This window comes from Protopterus annectens, chromosome 9.part0, assembly GCF_019279795.1.
Source record: "Protopterus annectens isolate FY-2018-M chromosome 9.part0, PAN1.0, whole genome shotgun sequence".
Lineage (NCBI taxonomy): Eukaryota > Metazoa > Chordata > Ceratodontiformes > Protopteridae > Protopterus > Protopterus annectens.
Genome location: NC_056743.1, coordinates 624809079 through 624834170, shown reverse-complemented (window position 1 = coordinate 624834170; position 25092 = coordinate 624809079). Strand labels below are relative to the sequence as shown.

At 42.2% G+C, this 25092-nt stretch overlaps 1 protein-coding gene across 2 annotated transcripts in view; it reads right to left on the bottom strand.

Moving 5' to 3' along the window:
• RNF5 (ring finger protein 5) overlaps positions 1-23733 on the bottom strand; it is a 117154-nt gene extending 93421 nt beyond the window's left edge. Inside the window, exon 1 of one of the 2 annotated variants that reach the window (XM_044083189.1) lies at positions 23052-23733. In XM_044083189.1, coding sequence (XP_043939124.1) covers positions 23052-23203 — 152 coding nt within the window. In that variant the 5' untranslated portion in view covers positions 23204-23733. The remainder of the gene's footprint in view (positions 1-23051) is intronic. The other variant, XM_044083188.1, reaches the window with a different exon arrangement.
• Between the last annotated feature and the right edge of the window lie 1359 nt (positions 23734-25092).

Here is a 25092-nt window from a genome sequence, read left to right as displayed (position 1 = left end):
CTCCTCCTTCGGCCAACAGTAGCCTAATTTCTACCAGCACCCTGTTGGCTAACAGTACTGGTGGTGGTCATTGTTAACCCAGGCCTCGACCGATCAGGTATGTAAATATTTACTGGTGTCCGCATGAATGATTTGGCCAAGTTTTACACTGGATGCCCTTCCTGACGCAACCCTCCCCATTTATCCGGGCTTGGGACCGACGCAACCCTCCCCATTTATCCGGGCTTGGGACCGGCACAAAGAAATGCACTGGCTTGTGCATCCCCAGTGGCTGGATTCCTAATGCTCCAGCAAAATAAACTACTCTTGTGTATATACCATATGCATCATGTTCACAGCCTTGTACTTCACAACTTAGGCCAACTTTTGTAACCTCAATAACATCTTCCCAAGTTACACGCAAAGGACATCTTTAATAAACTTTGTAATGGCTTACAGTCAGTTTCAAACATCACTTGTTTCCCACAAACATATTCATGGGAATTTCATCACAGCATATGCTATGCCATGCATTTCTTTTTTCTATCCAAGTGTAAAACATCTGAAGTCAATTTACCTCAGAATTACTGCACTGTGATGTCGGAGAATAATCAGTACAGTAACAGATCTGCAGGACTCACTTACACCATATAAAACCTACAGCAGATAAAACTAGACGTGACAATCTGCAAAGTGAGTGTCTTCAGTGGTAGGAAAATGTGTGTACCTGTAACCATTTTTTGTGCAATGCATAAAAGGTATTATGAAGTTGGTAATTAAAATTGTCACCATTAAGCGCAGGATGTGAAATTACAGACCATAAAAGAGCAAGCAGATCATTTTGTAAGGGGACAATGGTCAAGACTAGGAAAACAAAACTCTGCACAGTTGCATTTGTGTTCTTCTATAGAAGACTTGCACAGCAAATTGATGAATGAAAAGTCATAGGTTCATAGGTAGGTACTAAGCTATCGACCCAAGGGCCTAAGTAAGCCTAGCCAGCAAGGTACCATAGCTTACACCACCCAAGAAAGTTATTTTCCTGTACCACTGTCCAGCAGACACACAGAAGTGATCCCCGGGGTGTATTTCCTATTTCCCATCCACTCATCAAGATTTTTCTTGAAGAGTGCTAATGAAGAACTTTGCTTGACATAGATGGGTAGCTTGTTCCAGAGTATAGGAAGTCTCTGGGACAGGAATCTATCCCTCCAGCGTGTCCTGTTTATTGTGGTGACAAGGTTTAGATCCCTAGGGTGTGTAGCTTGGAGGGATTGGGATTTCTTTAGGTGTAGCATGTCCAACAGCTCTGGGTTTGACATACCTTTATATGTTAGGCAGAGATCACCTCTGAGTAGGCGATATGCTATGGAGTAAACCTGGAGTTTTTTGAGGTGGTCAGTGTAGGGCATTTCTTTGAGGCCAGTAATCCTCTTTGTGAGGTACTTCTGTGGCCTTTCCAGCTGCTGCAGAAGTCTTGTGAGGTACATTCCGAAAGGGGCGTTGTACTCTATAATGGGTCTAATGAGTGACGAGTAGAGGGGAACAATGACCTCTTTTTTCCTGGATGAGAACCCTTTTATGATGAGGTGTGCCACGTAGAAGGACTTCCTGACTACTGTGGCGATGTGACTATCAAAGGAGAGACTACTGTCCACCTGGGTCCCAAGGTCTCATCACGCATTCAGTGTTAAGTAGATTGCTGCCTATGTGGTAGTTCATGGGTACAGAGTTTTTACCAAAGGGGATGACACTGCAGTTTTTGGCACTGAGCTTGAGGCCATGGCTCTGACACCAGGCATCCGTCTCAGTGAGGCCCTTCTGTAGGATGTCTACATCATTTGGGGACTTTACTATAGCTCCTAGTTTGCAGTCATCTGCGAACTTAGTCAGCCAGAGGCCTTCTGTGTTAGCCTGTACTTCAGAGAAGTAGATACCAAACAGGAGCGGTCCCAGGACGGAACCCTGTTGCACTCAACTTGTCACTGCCTTGAGGTCAGATTTGGAGTCTGCAACTTTTACAGTGTGGGTTCTGTCAGTGAGCCAGTTGGCAACCCATCTTATTACGTAGGGATTTATACCTAGTTTAGCGAGTTTAGCTATAATTCCAGAATGGGGGATGGTGTTGAAAGCCTTGGCGAGGTCAAGATAGGCTGTGTGAACCATCTTACCCTCATCCACAGCTTTGGTGACTGCCTCAAAGAAGTCGATCAGGTTCAGGAGGCATGATCTGCCTTTCACAAACCCGAACTGGGTGGGATCCAGAGTTTGGAGGTTACCAATGTCTTTGTTTATGAGTTCCATGATGATACGTTCCATGGCCTTGCAGACCAGGCTCGTCAGGCTAACAGGTCGATAGTTCCCAGGATCAGTGGAGTCTCCCCCTTTGTGGAGTGGGAGAACTGTTGCTGTGCACCATTCAGTAGGCACAAAGCCTGATGCGAGGCTATTATTGAACATGTTGCTTAAGTGGGGAGCCAGTTTGTTCTGAGGTTATTGTAAAATGCAGCCTGGGATGTTGTCCGGTCCCATGGATGCTGTGTTTTTGGCTTTAGAGAGTGCAGCTTTTACCTGTGTAGTTGTGATTACAGGGACTCTGCATTCTTCCTGTATAGATATGGACCCTTTAGGGGGTGAGAGGGGGTAAATTTAGCACTGAACCGACCTGCCAGGATGTTGGCAATATCAGTTGGTTCTGTAATTTTCATGCCTTTGTGCTGTAACTCAGAGCAGATCTGGGTGTTGCCATCTAGATTCTTGACATAGCTATAGAATGCTTTGTGGTTGTCCTTGGATTTAAGGACAATTTTGTTTTCATAGCTAGCTTTGGAGGATCCTATAAGGGATCTCAGCTTCTTACTGAGGTTAACCAGGGAGCACCTCCACTCATGGGATTTTACTCTCTTTTGCAACAGTTTCTTCCTTCTGTTGTACAGTTTGTTTATGGCAGGGGACCACCAGATTGGCTTCCTTGTTTTTGGAGGATAGCGTCTTGGTTCTGTTTGGGATAGCACGATCCATGCATTCGTGTAAGTGCTTATAGAGTGCATTTGTGTAGGATTCAGCAGTTGTAACTGTATTGTCCATCTGCATAGGTGTCATGAAGTTCACCATTTCTGTCTTAAGAAGCATGAAGTTGGCTTGGAGAAATTTTTATACTGTGGTTTCCTTAATGGGGGGTGGGGCAGGATGTGGATATCAAGGGTGATAAGCTTATGGTCGGATCGTACCAACAAGGAGTTGACTTCAGGTGTGGAACACCGGTTACTCATGTCTAGGATACCGTTGCCCCTGGTGGGAGTGTGGATAAGTTGATCTAGGGCATTGGAGTTTATGAATTCCAGAAATTGTTGCGCTAAGGAGTTGGTACACGAGTAGTTTTCCCAGTTAATGGTGGGGTAGTTGAAGTCGCTCATTATTAGGGTGTTTGGTTGAACCCTAATATTTTCCAGTACATCAAGAAAAGAGGAGTGGGAATCCTGGGGCATGGTGGGGGATCTGGAGCAAGCTACAATTTGGATTACAGTTTTGCCCAGAGTTAGTTGCACTTGGATAACCTCGAATGCATTATGCTAAGCAACTAATCTGGAGGTGTGGATATGCTAAGCAACTAACCTGGAGGTGTGGATATCCTTAATGAATATGGACACACTTCCACTTTTGATGTTTCGGTCCAGGTTACATGGCCGAAAAGTGTGGTATGAGCTATAGCCTGGTAGCGCAGGGGTGCTTACTGGAGCCTTGAACCAGGTCTCAGTCACTGCACAGATATTGATGTTCTCCATTTTAAGGAGTGCCTCAAGTGAGTGCATTTTGAGATTTAGACTTCTAGCATGGAGTAGTATTACCTTCGGTTTTTTGTTTGCCTGTTCCTGTTATGGTGGTGAATTTGTTATTTGAACCCTGCCTAAAAAGGCACTTTAGGGGCAGCAAGAGCCTTAGCCAGTATCCGGAATCCCAGGGGCGACAGGTGCAGGCCATCTGTGGCAAAGCATCGTGGTCTGTCGACCATGTCATCCCAAGCAGACAGATACTGGATCCCCTTAGAATTACACCAGAAGCTTAAACAATTGTTGAAGTCAATCATTTTGTCTTTGTACTGTGGTATCATTCTGGGCGATGGCAGAATGTTACTCAGGGCTAGGGTCATACCTGCCTGGGCTACAAGATCAGAGAGCTCTTCCATGTCTCTTTTCATGTAGTCCAGGGAGGTACGTCTCAGGTCATTCACACTAACATGGACAATGACAGTCATATTTGTACTTGTGTGCAGTGACCTGAGTGCGTGGGTTATGTGGCAAATCCTGGCACCCGACAGGCAGCTGACAGTAACCTTCTCCTTGTCTAGCCTGGTGAGTGGGACATCCGTGTGCCTGACTATAGAGTCACCTATGACTAGTGTGTTGGGTACGTTGTTTTGCCTTATTGGCTGTGGTTGAGTGGCACACTGAATCTGTGGGCTGTGTCTCATTTGGGTTGTGTTGGGGGATGGAGGTTGCTTGCGTTTCTGCTTTGGAGGTCTCTGTTGCTTACACAGATTATTATTGTCAAAAGTAAAAACATGGAAAGACCACCCTGGAACTTGTGATGCATCTGCTGCTTATCTGCACTTGTGTCTTTACCTTTGATGTGTTCTGACAATTTAGATGTTTTATGCATAGGTAAGAAAGTCTAGCTGTAGACAGAGGTTTTATTTTTGTAGTCTATTTGTTCAAATTATTTTCTGTTTTGTCTGAACAAATGTTAAATTTCCCTACATATTTATTTGTATTGCTAAACTCATTCTCTCTTCAATATTTTAATTTATTCAATTTAAAAGCTTGTGGCCTGTCATCTATTACTTACTTGACTTAGGGTATTTACTCCTAAATGATGACAAGCTGTTAGTATCCACCTCTAATTATCCAAACTGCTTTGCTGCACAGTGTTAATATCTGTTTTTTTATCAAGAGTGGAAGCCATAACTAGAAGTCCCTAGTCAGGTAATATGGGTTGTAGCAGTGTACTACCTTGATCTAGGAAAGGTCCCTAGTCAGGTAACATGGGTTGTGGCAGTGTACTACCTTGATCTAGGAAAGAAGGCTGCAGTGCTGGACAGAATCGCCAGCCCTTCCCAGAATCAATGTATACAAGACTTTACTCAATATACAGTTAATGAGGCAAGTACGCACTGGAAGACAAAGCCCTCTAGAGAGCAGTGAGAAAAAGTGTGGAGAATTAATCCAAACACTCTGGTGGGGCTATTCTTGGGTATACATATCTTCCAACACCTAGGGCAACAATGCATATTTTCAGCATGCTCCCGAGGCCAATCTGCACTTAATGAATTTCTTACAGATTAATTTTTGTGTGCCTTTTTAGATTTTAAACCTGTTTAGTACCAGTGGTGTGACTGAAGAGACCATACACCTGGTGGTCATCAGATTTTAGAGCTACAGCAATTTCTTTGCGAGTTGTGCAGAAGACACAAATACATCAGCCCCTAACCACCACAGTGCCTAACAAAGGTTGATTCAAACTTCCAAATATCTGGCATCAACTGGACCTTTGGCCCTCTGCCAGGTTCTTCACAATGCAGGAATGCATCCATTTATCTATCAACCAACCAATGGGTATTCACATTCAATAATACCATTCTGGTTGACACCTACTTAATGACTTATTCACTCAATGTGAGCAACTCTGTTAAGTGTTTAAACATTTCAAGCAACGATTTCCTTATTCTGTACTCTAGTGCAATTCCACACTGTGCTCTGATCCTTTCAACAATGGTAAAGATATTTTATATACTTCAATGACAAAGTTAATCATTTGTTAACTGTGGAAGTAGGCTGTTCAGCCACAACTCAGGCCACAAGTGCAAGGGTAAGTACAATGTGCATGTGCGTGGACAATTAACTGCATGTTTTGGGCAATGGAATGAAACTAGACTGCCTGGAAAAACCCACACAGCTATAAAACATTAACCTCTACAAAGACAATGACCAGAGATCATGACTCATTTTGGAACTTGGAGCAGAAAGAAAAGGTAGTTGCCCTTACATCAGATATACTCAAAAAGTAAAAAAAGAAAAATATACCACAACAGCCTAGGAAATCTGAAAGGGCTTACTTGTCCTCCAGAAGAGCCATCTGCTCTTTCACGGTCTGGCATCAAACCTTCAAACATAAATATGCAGGACATTTCTACCACGCACATTTTACATCAACTTTTATTTATTCTGAAGTTATCTGTCTCAACTTCTTCGACAATTCATTAAGCCTTGCATGTGCTCTCTGATGGTCAGACTACCACACTAGTAAGCCATACCTTACAGTAATTATCCATGCTACAGCTTTCACAAACGTCAGATAAAATACTAACAAAGTCTCAAAAATAAGACATCATACGAGGTTACCAGGCTAACTGTTGCCTAGCCAAGTACAACCCCTATTCCCAAGGATGTCAAGGTATTAAGTGGCACAAAGTCAACAACTACTGCCCCTGTCCAACAGGGGCACAAGTGAAACTCCAGGGCTGAATTTGTGGTTTCCCATCCAACAATCCAAATTACACTTAAATAGGGTCAGCGAAGGGCTCTGCTTCACATGAATTAGAAGTTTGTTCCAGAAGAGAGGTAATCTCTGCGAGGCATATCTGTCTCTCCAAGTCCTGCTGATGTCACATACTAGGCTGAATTCCCTAGAACGAGTGCATCTTGCACCATTTGATTTACGAATATGCAGCATTTCCATTAGAACAGGATATGAAATTACTTTACATGCAAGGCAGAGGTCACCTCTGAGAAGTCTGTAAGACAGAAAGTATAGTGCCAGTGATTTTAGTCTGTCAATGTATGCCACATGCTGAAGACCCTAAATTTTCTTTGTAAGCAACTTTGAGGTTCCAGTTGCTGCAGGTACATGGTAAGGTACATACCAAAGGTGGCATTGTACTCAGTTACTGGGCGGATGAGTGAGGAGTACAGGGGGGGGGGGGGTTATGCTCTTACTTATGAGGTGGACGACGTAGAAAGCCTTTCTTACCACTGTGGAGATGTAGTGGTCAAAGGAAAGGATGCTGTCAACCCGTGTGCCCAAATCTCTCACCAGTGATAACATTCTTGTTGTTATTAATGTGATTATCTGCAGGAAAGTCACCCTTACCGAAGGGGATGATAATGCATTTTTTTGCATTCAGTTTTAGCCCATGACTTTGGCACCAGTCGTTTGTGCAAGCCCCTCTTGAAGGATGCTGACATCATTTGGGGACTCTTACGACTGCACCCAGTTTGCAATCATCAGCAAACTTAGTCAGACAAAAACCTTTTGTTTTGGCCTGTACACCAGAGAAGTAGATTCCAAACAATAGGTGCACCAGTGCCGATCCCTGTGGAACACCACTGGTTATGAGTCTGCTGACGGAGGCAGAGTCACCCATTTTGACTGTGTGGGTTCTATCAGTGAGCCAGTTTGCAACCCACCTGATAAACTCACCCAGCTGGAGATCAACCCGTATGTTATCAATGATGCCTGAGTGGGGAAATAGTGTGCACAGATATGCGTTCATCCAAGGCTTTGGTGACTGCCTCAAAGAAGTCCACCAAGTTCAAAAAACAGGATTTCCCTTTAACGAAGCCAAACTGGGTCAAGTCAAGTGTTTGAAGGTCTCCTATATATTTGCTGACAAGGTCCATGATTATTCTTTCCACAGGCTTGCAGATTAGACCCATAAATCTGAATAGCCTATAGTCCCTAGCGTCTGTGGAGGTGCCTCCTTTATGTAATGGGATGACTGCTGCAGTTTTCCATTCAGCAGGTATAAAACCAGTTTTTAGACTGTGCTCAGTGGTGTGCAGCTAGTTCTTGTTTTAATCCATTTAGAACGCACCCTGGGATATTATCAGGCCCCATAGAGGCTATGTTTTTGGCTGTGAAGAGAGTGTTACCTTGGAGACACTAGGTGGACGGTTGGTGGTAGGGCTTTGGGGGATACCTGGCAGGGAAAGGGGGAGAAGTTCACTGAAACTGTCAGCTAGCAGGTTGGCTATTTCTGTGGGTTCAGTATATGTGGTGCCATTAACAGCCAGTTCTGCGCAGATCTGGGTTTTTCCTTTAAGGTGTCTGATGTAGCTAAAGAAGGCCTTATGATTACCTTAACGAAGGAGGCTAATTTGGATTCACAGTTAGCTTTAGAACACCTTACGAAGTGTCTTATTTGCTTGTTTAAGCTGAAGAGGGAATGCTTCCAATTCAGAGACTGTTCCTTCCTGCTTTTAGACAGCAATTTCTTTCTCTTATTGTATAATCTGTTAATGATGGATGTTCACTAGGCAGGCTTGTTCTTTGAGGATCTTGTTTTGCTCCTATCCGGTATGGCTGAGTCAATACATTTGTATAGATGCATGTACAAGGCATTGGTGTAAATCCCAGTACAGGTGTCCATGCCATCAGGGGCAGGAGCTATGAAGCTATTAATACCATCACGTATTAGACTGTAATTGGCTTTGGAGAAGTTTTTTTAGTCTAGTTGCTTCTAATGGGGGGGTCAGATGTTACTGTTATTTCTAATAGGACTGACTTATGATCAGACCTCATTAGGGAGGGCCGCACACATGGGGTGGTGCAATAATCACTCATGATAGTGAGTACCAGATCCAGAATATTTGGGCCCCTTGTGGGGGTGTCACTCAACCAATCCAAGGTGTGCGGAGTTGATGAAGTCCAAGAACCTTTGTGCAAGTGGGTTAGCATACATATAATTTACACACTATATGGATGGGTAGTTAAAGTCACCTAAAACTAGGGTGTTTAGTTGTATTTTGAGTGATTCAAATAGATCCAAGTATGCAGTGTGAGTATCCTGGTTCATGGATGGGGTCTTATAACTGGCAATAACATGGAGAGGGGTCTTACCTACAGTCAACTGGACCTGGATTAGTTCAAAGGAATCATTTTGTTTAACCAATCTAGAGGTGTATTTATCTTTGATGAATACTGGTACTCCACTTCCTTTAGTTCTCGCACTTTTCAGTATGTGGTCTGAATGTGTGGAAGGCATTATAACCCGGTATGGCCATGGTGCTTTCTGCTGCCTTAAACCAAGTCTCTGACTGCACAGATGTCAGCATCTTCTAAGGCAAGGGCTGCTGCCAGCAAGTACAGTTTTAGGTTTAGACTCAGAGTGTTTAGCAGCATAACCTAGAGGTTGCTTTTTGAAGATATTTTTACGTTGGGAATTTTGTTATTGTGGCAGTGCCTAAAAAAAGGCACTATGGGGGAGGCAAGAGCCTTAGCCAGTAACCAAAATCCCAGAGGAGACAGATGAAGATCATCTCTGGCAAAGCAGCGTGGTCTATCTACCATATCATCCCATGCTGACAGGTACTGGATTCCCTTAGAATGACTCCAGAAACTAAACCAATTTTTGAAGTCAATCATTTTTTGTTTATAATGTGGTATCATCTTAGGGGAAGGTAGTATGTTGCTCAAGGCTCGGAACATACCTGCCCGAGACACATACTCAAAGAGTATAGTGAACTGAGGTACATCTCAAGTCATTCATAACAACATGAACTTTAACGGAGTCATAACAGGGGTACATCTCAAGTCATTCATAACAACATGAACTTTAACGGAGTCATAACAGGACTTGTTGTGGAGGACTCAAATGCATGTGTGATCTGACAGATCCTGGCACCTGACATACAGCTGACCGTTACCTTCTTGTCCAGTCTGGAGAAAGGGATATCTGTGTGTATCACTATATAGTTGTCTATGACCAAAAAGTTTGGTTTATATGTGCTCTGTCTTAGAGGCTTATTTGGCGAGACACTTGTGCTCATGGCTTTGTGTGTACAGAGTGCTGTACAGCAGGTTTCTGTTTCAGAGGTCTCTGGTGTTTAGGTAAATTTCTGGTGAGTACCTTCGCATATGATGGTTTATGTGTTGAAAGGGTGGTTCGTGCAGATGATGTAATATGTGGGCTGACAACCTATTAAGTGTCACTGTTCTGTGAAAGAGAGCAAGAATTCCAAACACCGTGTATATGCATCTCTCACAAATTGAGCCTGAGTGGTTTAGGAGTAGTGGGTTGTCAATGTACATGAGGCAATTGTTACACTACCTCAGGATACCCATGTCAATCAGGCTGGCAGGAGAAATGGATGAGAACTGACCATCCATAATACTAGGTGTAAATTTGCTTACTTTAATGAGGAAGGATGTGGTTTAACTGGGGGCTTAATGCTGGGTCTATACTACTGGGGCTCTCAACAGGTACGGGACTATTAGGCGATTTCAGTTAAAGTGGCAAATACTGTAGAAAGCTCAGCTGAGGTGCTGTCTGAGCAGCTAAGCGCAGTTAAAAGGGACTCCTCAGTTGGAGCACACGCAGCTTCTAAGAGAAAATAAATGATTTAGCTTTTGCCATCTATAACCATCAATGGTTACCTCTACTGTGTGGTGCTGTGAGGAGGTACTCTACACGCAAACAGATGCCTCGTTTGCTCAGATGAAGATAGTAGAGCAGTGACTGGTCACCAAACTCTGTGGAACTGTATTAAAACAGGTGCAAACCCATGTAAACGTAGGGTTTATGTAGCAACTGTGAGATCCTCTTTTTTTTTTTAAAAACAAGTTAAGCAAATTTTCAAACAAGCTGGCCAATGGAAATGCTCAACACTGAGCCTTATTCCAACAATCTCCAACTCAGATGGGTCCTTTGTTACACTCTTCTGCCACAAGCGTGCAGGGGGCCCTCTTACTGTAAGATGGCTGGTTTTAGTGCTCAGATAATGCCAAGCAGTCTAGATCAGTAGTGCACAACTTCCAGCTCCGGAGCCAAATCTGGCCCTTGATGCAACATCATCATGCCCCCAGAGAGTAACTAAAAATTTGTAAAAAAGTGAAAAAAATGCTATGCCTTACTCCAGTCACACAAACTTTCCAGCACATGCTTACTTACCTAATTGCCTGCAGTTGCACACACCTCTAATTTTAGCGGCGGAAGTAATTATTTTGTTGTTTATTACTTGTGGTCTGTAAACAATAGTACCTTTTTGCAAGAGTTTGTAATAAGTCATCGCTGCAAGTCAGAATAAAGTTGAATACAAAGTTGATGTAGAAAACGGAATTTCATGACTGCTGTCTTAAAAGGCCAGTCACCTGTACCTACTGTTAACTTGTAACGACTTACTATGTTTTGAGGTGGCCTGCAGATGCATTAAGAATTTGTGTAGTGGCCCTCCCCACAAAAAGGTTGTGCACCACTGGTCTAGATTCAGCAAATCTGAATCTACCTATGCTACAAAATACACAAGTACTACAAAATACAAAGTGCAGGAAGAACAGTCTCAAACAGCAAACAGTGAAACAACAACACAGTTAAAACGGCTAAAAACAGTTAAAAGTAGGTGGCAGTTCAGTAATACACAGTTTTAAAGTGCAGTACAGTGAATAAAAATACCTTCACACAAGTCTGATAAAAGGTACTTAGCTTGGAACTTTTACTCAAAGCTCAATTTACCAAACTCCTTCCAGTTTTGCTCATCTCCTAGCATGGCAGATGATACTTTTTCAATAGTAAAACAAATATTACTACTTCACAGCTTCAGTAACAAGTTTCACTTCAGTAACCATGTTGTGAATGTAGTGATTTTACATGATTAACCAGAATAATTAAATCATTTACACACACTGATAGCTCCAGTTTATTCTCTTTCAAACTCACTGCTTTGAATGTTTCAGCAGATGTAGTATTACACTCTGCACTAATGTTTAGTGTAAACACCACACTGATTATTAAACTGAAGCTTTTACTCTCACATTTCCAACAGATTCTCTGATCACAGTTTCTAAACTTTTATTTTGCCTACTATTTACTATGTGTACCTTCAAGATAATTATGACCACAAACAACTCACATTCATGTCTTTGTTCCAGCACATGCAATTTCTTGGGTTGAAAATTACTTCATTTTACACTTCAGCAAAAGTGACACTGCCATATTTATTAAAACCGGATTAACTGCACAATGACCATTATTCATAGGTGTGTACTAGGCTAATGGCCCTGGAGCCTTTACAAGCCTAGCACATAGGATTACGCTGGCATTGTACCACCCGACCTTAGTTCCCAGTGCCTCTGTCGAGTAGAACCACTGGAGTTATTTGGATACTGGAGTAATATGTTTATAGTCATACTTTGTGCAGTACTATAAGACATGCAAGACTCTTGGGTTCAAAGACTGAGTGAGTCATAACACTATTTTTGTACATTTTAGATTCTCACTTATTTATTTCCAGTTTGATTGGGGAAGTTCACCGGGCCGAGAGATTCTGTTTTCAGTGGAGGCCCAGGGAGAAAAGCTCCACAGTACAAGATACAAACAATACAAGTAAAGACAAAACAGTGCAAAATACAAATACATATCTCAGTCAAAAAATTTTTTTTACAATATTCACATAAGATAAACAATTGTAGTTACTGTGTTGTGAACAGTTATGAGACTGAACCACGCTTATAATAACCTGGATGAACAAGTGAGGTTGGAAGAATGCAGGTACATTTCCATTTAGGAGAGGTAGGAATGAAGCTGACTTCTGAAGTTATCCACATTCTGCATTGTCCTTGGGGAGGAAGGGACAGCGTTCCATTTTTTGGCTAAGGAAAAAGGAGAGAAGGAGCTGTCCTGGAGGACGTTTAGGCTTGTGGACACTATGTTTTGGTGTTCAGATCTGAGAGTTCTATTTGTAATGTAGGGGATAGGATGTGAGGGCGAGGCATTTGGTGGGGTTGAAGACTAGTCTGTGAGTTGTAGTAAGTTGGAGGTAGTCCAGACAATTTGGAAGTTCTAACCAATTTAGAGATTACAGGGCAATACAGTGATGGGAGGAGATTTTGGCTTTGGTGGCAAATTTAAAAATTTTGTTATAACAATTTTCTAATTTGGAAGAGATTGAGATTGGTTGGTTAGTAGAGAAGCACCGTACATTAGGGAGGGAAGGAGGTATGTGGAGGCGAGAGTATGTCTTGGAGGTGGTGAAAGGAAGCAATTGTTTCTGTATAGCATACCAAGTTTTTGCTGTTTTTTTAATATTTTTTATGCGGTTAACAAACTTTAGGTGCTCATCTATAGTTACAAAGAGTAACTTAGTACAGGGAACAACTTCAATAGGAGAGTTATTTTCGCTTAGGACTTAGAAGGAGGTTTTGTCAAAAGGGAAGGCTTTTGAGGGTGGGAATATTAATATTTTGGATTTGTTAGCATTTAGGGAAAGGTGGTTTTGGAGCATCCAGGTCTCAGTGGTTGAAAAGGCAGTCTGGGTCTTGTTTAGAAGTTCGGGGAGGTTAGTGATGGAGCAGACTAAAGCAGAGTCGTCCGCATATTGGATGACTTTGACATTGGGAATGGCAGAGTGAAAGGTATTGATAAAGATACTGAACAGCTTTGGACCGAGAATGGATCCCCGAGATACACTGGTAGAGGTATGGAGAAAAGGAGAGATGACTTTTCTCCATTTCACAGCCTGCGATCTCTCAGACAAGTAACTTGAGAACCAGCATAGGGTATTTTGGGAGAGATTTAGGTTTTATATATGGCTGAGAAGTATGAGAAAGAGTATCAAATGCTTTGGAGAAATCTAACAGCACTGTGGATACTATTTTCCCAGAATCTTGGGCATGACTGGCTGTACCTAGGAATAAGAGGAGAGCAGTTATAGTGCTCTGCCCAGGTCGAAATTCATGTTGGGTTGGGGTGAGAAGTTAGTTTTGAGTTAGGAAAGGCATAAGCTGGAGGTGAATGCATTTTTCTAGGATCTTGGTGATTGGGGAGAGGATAGCTATGGGGCGGCAGTTTGAGATATTAGTGTTTTTGCCTCCTTTATGGAGAGGTAGAATAAAGGCTGTATCCCAGAGTTTGGGGACATAGGATTCCTGTATGGACCTATTGATTAAGATGCTAATAGGGAAAACGATCCCATCAGCAGTAGCAGACTTGAGAAAGTATGTTGTCAGGGGGAATCGAGCAGGGTTTTAGTTTGGAGAAAAGTCTTTTTATGTAGTTGGTAGAGATGGGTTTGGAGGTCAAACTTGGGGGGAGAGTTGGGGTCAGTAGGCAGGGGGGAGGATATGGATGAAGGTGTTTGCAGAGGGGAGAGGTTGATGTTGGGAAAAGTCTTGGTTAGTTCAGATATTGATAATTAATAAAGAAAAAGTTGAATAATGAGGCTATTTCTAGATCAGATTTGCTGGGGTCGGGGCAGGGATTGTTTTTGGTGGAGAAGTGTATTTATTGAGTTCCAGAACTGTCTAGGGTTTTTTGTATGATTAGACTGGAGTTTAATGTAGTAGGATTTTTTTGTCTCTGATAAATGTGTTTTTTTGTAAGGTTACGGAGCTGTGTGTATTGAAGTAGAGTTTTGAGGAGTTTTTTTTTTTTTTTTTTTTTGGTAAAGTTTCCAGGATTTGTCTCTCTGGCGCAGAAGTTGTTTGGTATCTTTGGTTAGCCATGGGGCAGTACAGGTTTTTATTCTTTTTGTTCTTGTTGGCGCTACAGAGTTTAGTGCATTTAGGAAAGTAGAATTTAAAAAGTCGACGGCATTGTCAAGTGGAAGACTTTTTAGCATGTTCCAATTCATTTGTTTGAGGGAATTTGAGAATGTTTTGGGATTGAAGTTACTGAGATTACGTGTGTGTATGTAGTGATGAAAGTGTAAGGGGGTGGAGGTTGAGCGATGGGCAAAGGCTAAGGGGTGGTCACTGATGGAATCAGGAATGGTGCCACAGTTGGGAATTTTATGTGGATGGGAGACCAGGATCCAGTCAAGGATGGAACCTGGGGGATTTGATTTATTGGGTATGGTTACAGAATGAATTATTTGGGTAAAGTTGTAGAGGATGACAGATAGGGTAGGTGTGGAGTTATCGATGTTGTCCCAATTTATGTTAATGTCACCTAGTATATACATCTCAAAGTTCATTCTGGTTGGGGCCCACAAGAGAATGCCTTCGAGGACTGGGGTATTTCCTGGTGGGATATATAGGGTGATGATACACAGGCTCTTATGATTATTCATTTTTAGTAAGCATGCTACTAGTTCTGCATTAGCGAATTGAGGAATAAGATTTGGGAAAGGAATTACGGTGAGTGGGTCGGAGTAGATTATGGTGACGCCTCCGCCATTTTTGTTTGTGCGGTTGCACCCAGGAGCTAGAAATCCAGGGGGTAGGATTTCAGAGTCTGAGATATGGGGTTTGAGCCATGTCTCAGAGATGGCAACAATGTCTGGTTGGTTGTGGGTTAGCCAGGCTTGAAAGTTGGATACTTTGTTACAGTGACTCTGGGCATTGAGAGCGAAGAGTTTTATGGGAGAGAGAATGGTAATGAGAGAGGGGTATTGTCCGAGGATGAATTAGGTCCAGGGTTAGGGTGAATGTCAACAGCTAGGTAGGAGGATATTAAGGAGAGAGTACTAGGAGTTTTGGTTTGGTTTTAAAGTATTGTGGAAATTGTACTATGAGTTTAGTTATATGAGGTTTTGCTGTGGTTGGCATGATTCTAAGGTTGAAGTAATGGAGAAGATTAGGCTGAATCAGAGATGGGGAAATGGAGTAGAAGAATTTGGTAGTGGGGTGGAGATACAGGTTGTGTGCTGGAGTATGGGAGAAAGGTGAGAAAGGGGGGGATGATTGGTGAATAGGAGCTGGCATGGTATAAGGGAATTAGAAATGTCAAGAAGAGTAGGGGGGCAAGGAGGGTTTGGAAGAGGGAGGAGGGTATGGCTAAAGGGTGGTTGTTTAACAGGTGGATAATAATGAATGGATTGTGGGGACTTAGCCTATGGTGAATGGAGGAGGGGGGGGGGAGTAGTTAGCAGGAAGTTGGGCGTGTGTGATGTATATATTTAGTACAGATTAGAAAACAGGGTTTGGACTAGGGTAGGTATTGACTGGATAATGGATGATGAGGAGTGGGGAAATGGTTAGAATAAAAGTAAGAGTAGTAGGGGTGGGTGGGAATTGGGGGAGGAGAGTAAAGTGAGCCAGCAATGGCAAACAGAATGGGTTGAGCCTCTAGCCATGAGATGCTGCCAGGAATTAAAAAAAATTAGTTAAGAATCAGGTCAGTGTTTTATTGCCAACCTTTATTGCAGCTTTACTGAACTCACAATTCACATCTACATACTGCTCTACTTGACCCTCAATAATACGTCCCTTGTCCAGTTGTTTCTCTCTCATTATTCTGTCTTGCGCTAGTGAAGTATGCAATTTTCCAAATTCACTGTCATGAGCTCATTTCTATAATCCACTAACATAAACCTCAGACTCAGTGGGACCGCGAGTTCTTGTGCAAAACAAAATGACAGACTTAGCAAAATCTCTCTCGCATCTCAGTAACTCTAAAACCTATCTTGTCAAAACACTATCATCAGAAAATGTAGTACTGATTTTCTAGAGTACACATGGAGCAAAATGGAAATTAGAACATTTTTGGCTCTGATTATTCTTATGGCTGGACAGAAAGTGAGAGCTATAACAGTACAATTTTTAACTGAGAAAGTACTTTACCTGTAACATTGTCAGTGTATGTAGTGAAATTACGATAGGGTCAAATACGACTCCAAGGTAGTCTTGTTCATTTACATTAAGATTTCTTTTAAGTAATTATGGGATGTAAAAAGACTTGCTGCAACAGTGGTCAGACGTCCTTCAACCTAGCACAGACGACTGCAAAAAGAATATAAGAGACCTAAAGTCATCATTGAACAGGCCTACCATCAATTCCTAACAAAAAAAACACTAGCTTAAAACCCTAAGCTATCACACAAGATTGGAAGCATTCTACATTTACTCAATAACCTACAGACTCCTTAGAAGTGATCTGTTCCATGCACTATGGGACCCATAGTCCAAGATCTCCTGTCTCTCCAGGAAAACAAATTGTTCTACCAATACTAGGACCATGAGGGAGTGCTGAAAAGTTCCAAGCCCGACCTAGATGGAATGACGTGAAGCCATGAAACTTATAAGTTGTTCAACATATTCACCCCAAAGTTCAACACACTTGGCACGTTGTGTCTGAAGTTTCTGTAACCCTGCCAAAAAGTCTGAAGTCTGATCACTGAAACACTGCTCTGAATTGCTCGAAAAAGAGAGTCTGAAAGTGTAGCAATTTTCAGGTTTGGAAGCAGGAAATAGTCAGATGAAGGAAGACCTGGTGAGTAGGGTGGATGGTCTATGCACTCAAACCCCAAGTTTGTCAAAACAGCCATTGTTTTGCCAAGCCAACAGGTGCACTGTCTTAAGAATTCTTTTCACAGCTTCCCTCTCCTTTTTCCCTTCAATGTCGCCTTTAATCAGCACAGCAAGCTAAAGTAGTATTCTGCATTAACTGTTTGGCTCCTTGGAAGACCATTATTGCAACATATTCCTGATCCCAAAATACTGTGGCCATGACCCTTCCTACTGACTTTTGGGTCTTGAACTTCTTTGGCCTTGATGAACCCAAGTGCTGCCTTTGCATGGACTGTTATTTCAGGATCATAGTGGTGTAATCATGTTTCAACAGTAACTAGTTGTTCCCAAAAGTTGGCACCAGCTTGATGAATGCCACAAAATCAACTTGAAGTGTCCACTTGATGTCTTTTCTCGTCGGCATTCAAATATTTCGGCATCCACTTGGCTGACAGCTTCTGCATACCCAGCTGCACGTTCCCCGGATATATGTAGCATCTCAGCAATTGTTTTAAATGATATTCGCCGATCTGCCCAAATCAGATCACGGATGTGGTCAGTTTGAGGCTTCCCAGACCTTGCTGCATCTTTGATCTTGAAATCTCCACTCTGAAAGTTTGCAGACCACTTCTTCACAGTTGCGCAAGAAGGGCACTTGTCACAATGTTTCCATCATGCATTCATTTACTTCCTTTGGAGTTTCCTTCTGCAGGAATAGGAACTGAATGATGGCTTGGGGTTCCAAACTGGAAAATTCCATACTTTTCGTTGACATGATTTAATCAGTGATCTGAAACAGTGTCACAACACAGCATAACGATTCTGCAAATTGGCACTTAAGATGAAATAACCCTCTTTTCAGCTACACAGGCAAAATAATGCTCAGAATTTATATAGTTAGTTGATCTTAGAACTGTTCAGCAGTCCCTTGTACAGGTCTATATGTACATCAGCAAACAAAAAAAAACATGATGAAGAGGTAGATTTCGTGTTACAGTACTTTCCTCACCTCTGAGATAGCCTTGCCCTGCACATCAACCTGGCGATTCATTATCCTCTTTCAAATACGAACCAGATAAATGAATGTGCATCACAAATTCACCCCTGGCCTGACTGCACTAACCCTTCTTGAAAAAGAGGTAATGTTTAAGTGTTGGTACCAATATGGCATAATTGGTCATTAGGCTCAAATGCTTTATAGATCCTATGTTCCCAATAAGGGAGGCAATATAGGGAGTTTCTTTGGGGAACGAACAGCATTAAATTTGTTATACTGGGGTTGATTAAAGTCTATTTCAGTGGCACCATGTACACAGGATTGAGAATTTGATCTGCAGATAACACCGAAGAGACTAATGTGATCTTCTGGCCTCAAACACAACAGCATCATCTGCATAATATGACATTTTGGTTAGGTAGATCAAGGACAGGATCACTGATGAATAAAGAAAAAAGTTAAGGACCCAAAACTGAATCTTATGGAATATCAATGGTAGTCCACTGAACACTGAAAGCATTAAGAGATCTGGGAACACAGGTTGACAGCAACCTCTCTTTCGGACCACCACATTGCCACTGTGGTCAGAAAGTCCTTCTATGTGGCACATCTCATTACTAAGGGTTTTACATCCAAGAAGAAAGTGGTCATTGCCTACCTCTACTCTTCCCTCATTAGGCCAATCATTGAGTACAATGCCCCATTTGGCACGTACCTCACTAGACACATGCAACAACTGGACAGGCCGCAAAACTACCCCACAAAGAGGACCCTGGGCCTTAACCACTTGTCCTATATGGACAGACTCAAAAAAACTCTAACTATTCTCAAGTCTCATATCGCCTACTTAAGAGGCGATCTCTGCTTGACGTACGAAGCCATGTCTAACCCAGCTCTGTTAGAAATGCTACATCTAAAGAAATCCCAGTCCCTCCGCACTACATGCTCCAGAGACCTCAACCTCATTACCACAATCAACAGAACAAGCTGGAGGGACAGGCTCATAACCTAGAGACTGCCCATGCTATGGAATAGACTTCCCATACATGTCAAGAAGAGCGCCTCACTTGCCCTCTTCAAGAGAAATTTTGATGAGTGGATGGGAAATAGAAAATTCACCCCGTGGATCACTCCAGTGGCTCTACTCAACAAAGGCACTGGGAACTAAGGTTGGGTGGCACGATGCCAGGGTAATTCTATGGGTTAGGCTTGTAAAAGGCTCCAGGGCCATTAGCGTAGTACATACCTATGAACCTATTAGCATCGAGTGTTCCTTTACATGAAAAAGGGTGGTTGCTGAAATTTTGAATGGTTCCATTTTAAAGATAGTTTTTGGAACTAAGAAATTGTACTGTCTCTGAAATTTAATGGGTGCTACCGGATGTCCATGGCTGTCCTTCAGGGACATTAAGTTTGTAATGCCAGATGTTAAGAGTTTCCACTTTTTTTTTAATACATATTTCAACCTTAAGCTTTTAGAATGTACAAAAAAAAAAAAAAAAAAAAAAAAAAGTACAATTAAGAAACATCAGAATGCCAAATTAGTCAGCTCCTCCCACACCTGCAAGGTATGATGATGTGTGCTAATATAAACAATCGCCATTGATATTACAATAGATATGTATGGAGCCGTGAAGCCATTAAACTCCCTGCATACGTAAAAAGGTCTTCATTTTAAGGACAGGAGCCCTAGATTATCAGAGGCTTGGCATCTTTATGCAAGAAGGAGTGTGAAACCCTCTAAAGTTAACAGCACGATCACTGATCTTGCTATGCAGCCATGTCTCAGTAAACAAATATTTCTCACCTTGATTTTGTGTAGAGTTCCAGCCTTAAAAAATCCTTTTTGTTGTCTAGTAAGCACACATTAGCTAGCAGTATGCATGGCAGTGCAGGCCTGTGATAATTAGTCTCCAGCTTAGCAGCAATCCCAGCTCTGCAACCTCTTTTCCTGGTTGTCTGACATTTTTTCCCCCTTAAGCCTTGTTCAGATTGTTCCAGAACCTTCTTCCTGTTGTTTCAGGCACCTTAGAGCATGCTGGGTTAAAATACAAAGATCCAGGAGTTCTGAGAGTGAAGTAGGCCTCAAATACTATGCAGACTGCAGTTAATCCGGCCAGCAACATAGCATTAAAAGCTGCTTGATTTCTAGTGACTTTTGCCGGCTGTAAGTTAAAGTACCTTCATTTAAGAGCTCAGAAAGTGATTTTTCTCAGTGTTTTAAGTGAAAAAGAACACAGACTGAGCATGCACAGCCATAGCCTCCCCCTAGGCACTGCCATTTATTTTCCTCAACACCGGTGTTCTTCAGGTATGTGTACTCACCCAACTGCTGTTCACCATCCTTACCCACGACTGTTCTGCAAAACGCAGCTCCAATCATATCATCAAGTCTGCAGATGATACCACGGTTGTGGGCTTCATCAAAGGAGAAGAGCATACAGAGACGAGGTCAAAACTCTGATTGACTGGTATGCGAGAAACGACCTAGACTTGAACGTCAATAAAACAAAGGAAATCATCGACTTCAGGAAAAGGTCAACTGCCCACTCCTCGCTCAAGTTTAATGGTGAAGAGGTGGAAAGGGTTAAAACTACAAAATTTCTAGGAGTACACCTTTCAGAGGTTTTCTCCTGGACTGTGAATATTGGTCAGCTGGTCAAAAAGCCCCATCAATGTCTTCCATTTTCTGAGAAGACTCAAAAGAGAAAAGACCTACTGTTCTCTCCATCTTCTACAGAGGAGCTATTGAGAGCATTTTCAGTTGTAACTTCACCATTTGGTTTGGGAACTATACAGCAGCTGAAAGGGAGAAGGTACAGAGAGTGATGACAGTTGCTAAGAAAATCATGGGCACCAGTCTACCATCAAACCAGGAGCTATTCACAGCATAGTGCCTTAAAAGAGCCCACAAAATAGTTAATCACTCCTCGCACCCTGCACACAGCTGGTTTACTCAACTGCCATCTGGCAGGAGGTACTGCAATATTCACTGTAGGACCTCCAGATTCCTTAACAACAACTACCCAACGATGAGGAGACTTGTTAACTCAGACACCAGCCATAGTGACTCCACCACAAATTAACTTAATAAGAATGTTTTGTTTGGAATATGCAATATTTATTTACTTAGCTATACATTTACATTCAGGTGCAATTGTCTGTTACTTGCTTTATCTAACAAATACATAAAAAGTGACAATTTTAGTTTATGTGCAATAACCAATCTTACCTATCATGTGCTAGTATACAGTATTTGTATGACTACATGGAGAAGTTAGCTTTTTTTCTTATGTTCTTCGGGCATAGTCATCAGTCCCTACTTCCTTTACTTGATATGTGTTAATGTTGTATTTGTTGTATCCTATGCTTCTTCTGTACTCTCATCATGCACTGATACTAGTGATCTTCTTTAGGTTTACTCATGTGTAGTCCTAAATAACAAAGTTTACTTTGAATCTTTGAAAAATACTATCTGTAACTGACAAAGTTATCATAGTGCTAAAGGAATTTCTACTTCTGAAACCATGCTGTTGATCTCAAAGTAAGCTGTAGCCGGTTATACATTTGAAATACTGTTTGTATACTAGCTTTTCAGATATTCTCGTTAATAGGCAAACATTGAATTGGTTGCCTTTAGAAAGTCTGGCAGATGACAGTTTTGGCGAATATAACATTGTTTAATTTTTTGCTGGCTGTAGGGACTGTATTGGTGGCCAGATATAAATTAAATATACCAGTTAGCGATTCCGAAATGTTTCTGCTTCCAGTTCAGTTGGCTAAGTTTTAAGAGGTGTGACTTGGTTTCCTTAACAGTTATTGCTATAAAGTGAAAGGTACCAGCATAGATCAGCAAAGGGATAAAGCTGCTAAGTCATGTGGAGAGAAACACTGCCTTGCACTTATACCATGTTCGCTTTAAGAAACCTGCACGATTTTCCTACCAAACAATGTGAAAGCCTGTGCCAAACGCATAACACTATTTCAAAAGAACAGTTATTTGTCTAAAATTTCTGATTATTCTGACAGGCTTCAAGGTGTACTGAATCACCAATTCATATAAACAAAAATATTCTTTTTAACACCAGGAAATAGCCATGACAGCTGCGGGCAAGTGACTGACAGCACACCATAAACGAGCTGACATTGCACTCTGAGCTACAAGTAACGAAAAAGTTACACACAAACTGAAGCTTAATCGCATAGTAAAAACATTTTCATTAACGAGATGTGTTGAAAATGTGAATAAGTAATCACGAAAACATTTGCGGTACCTCTCCGTGCACATTTCACGGCACCATTTATGTTTGGTGACAACTGCTGCCCCGTTAACGGAAAAGTACTTCTTACAACCGGTCTGCACATCTGTTGATATGCATGCACGAATATTGTTTGGTAACAGTGAAGTGAAGCCATAACTTTTTTTTACAACAGGACTACAATAATTCTTATGCAAAACGTGTGCTATTACCCGGAGCTCCCAACCAACAGGCTTGTACAAAACAACGGTACATGAAGGAACAAGCAATGATTGACAGAAGGCGTAACAGTAAACAATTACTGCAAAACTCGTGTCTGACTGCAGACAACTAATGGCTTGCTATGCTGACATTAGTAATCAAGATAAAGCTTGAACTTAATCACAATTACTGTACAATGTCCACATAAACGTGTAAGTGCAGCTGATAACAACGAACCCTGCAAAGAAATACTGAAATGTAAACTAGTGAAAGAAAGCTGGGGACTGAACGAATCAGAATCTAAGAAACGCATCAAAACTGAGCAGGTGTGGGAATGTTGAACAGCCAATCAATAAGACTACTGAGCACACAGCTGGAAAGGATTAAAGACCCCTTACCAAAACAAGTGCCCACATAGACTGATGACAGCATCCCGTGCAGTATCCAGACAAATGTTACACTCAAACGTAGCTTGTTGCTGCTGAGGCCCAGAAGATGACGTTCCTCCACCACCGTTACTGTTATTTCCCCCGCTCGACCGCGTAGCCATATTATACTTTATTCAAGATACACTTGCTCTATGTCCCTTTCGTACCTTCGTTTTAACGAAACATACTCATCCCACCCTAACGTGCAGCTCCTGCCATGTTTTTTTGTTTTTCCTTTTGCTCCGCCCATTAATTACCATACATTCCTCCGTTAGTACCACCGCTGTTTATCCATGTCATCTTTTTTCCGATCTCTCCAGCGAATTGAATTGCGATGTTATCATTGTCAAGATCGTGATTGGTAGCTGAATGGGTGGATGGCAAGGGCTATGGTGAGGTCGTACCCCCGATTTTGTGACAGGCAATGAAGACAGCTTACAGTGATAAACCGTGCACTTGAGCGTACATACAACGTACTACCTCCTGAATTTAGTTCTGGGAACTTCTATTAGTGCTGCTCTTGGAAATTCTACATAACTTTGAGGTGTGAGCAGCATACCTCCTAACTGCCCCTAACTTTCAGAAAATGTTTGATTTTTGGCATTATATTAGGAAAGTACTTCGCGCCTACTTCTGCGCAAGTATGGGTGCGTCGGTAGTGACTGACTGAGAAAATGGGCGTGGAAACACCCGATGACTCGTAGGCATGCTAATTCGGGTGGCACGTCACGTAAAACTGCTTTATATTCCCACATGCAACGAACTCCAACCCCGTAAAGCAGCCGTTAATTGCACACTAAAAGAGGAAGAAATTAGCGGACTGGAGTTCCCCTGTGGCGACCCTAAACAGGGAAAACCCGAAAGACATTACTTACTCACTTTTGCACCCCTTGTGGGGTCGCTTTGCCCCCCCCCCCCACACACACACACTCCCTCTTTTTTACAGATGTGGATGCATTAAGGACAGGTGCCAGTTAATCACAGGCTGTGCAACAGTGCCGCTACCATCTTCGTAAAACACTTTCAACCGGTAATTTTTTTTTTTACTTTGACACACTTCACATTTAAGTCAGGCAATCCAGCAAAGGTCACACCACAAAACAGTTTCTGTAAACTGTACTAAACTATACTCCTTCACTCAACGCTTTCTGGAATTCATAAATTCCAATGCCCTGGATCAACTTATCCACACCCCCACCAGGGGGCAACAATATCCTAGACAGGAGCGGCCTTAGGTCAACTAGTGCCCTAGGCAAAAGGACTCCATGGCCCCCCAGCACACTACCTGGTGCCCCCATCCTAGTCTTCCAACACCAAATAAATACTGGAAAAGTGCCCCTGCTAGACCGGCGCCCTAGGCGGCCACCTAGTTGGCCTATGCCTAAGGCCGGCTATGATCCTAAATCATTACCAACATGAGTGACCGGTGTTCCACACCGGAAGTCAACTCCTCATTAGTCAGATCCGACCATAAGTTAAACACCCTAGATACCCCCCCCCCCCCAATTGAGGAAACCATGGTAAAAAATTTCTCCAAAGCCAACTTCATGCTTCTTAAGACAGAAGTGGCGAACTTCATGACACCCATGCAGATGGACAATATAGTTACGACTGCTGAATCCCACAAAAATGCACTCTATAAGCACTTACACGAGTGCATGGTTCGTGCTATCCCAAACAGAGCCAAGACGCTATCCTCCAAAAAAACGAAGACAATCTGGTGGTCCCCTGCCATAAGAAGAAACTGTTGTAAAAGAGAGTAAAATCCCATGAGTGGAGGAGCTCCCTGATCAGACTCAGTAAGAAGCTGAGATCCCTTATAAGATCCTCCAAAGCTAGCTACGAAAATAAAATCACCACTGATTCTAGGGACAACCACAAAGCATTCTATAGCTATGTCAAAAATCTCAATGGCAACACCCAGACCTGCTCTGAGTTACAGCACAACGACATGGAAATTACAGAACCAACTGATATTGCCAACATTCTGGCACATAGGGTCAGTGCTAAC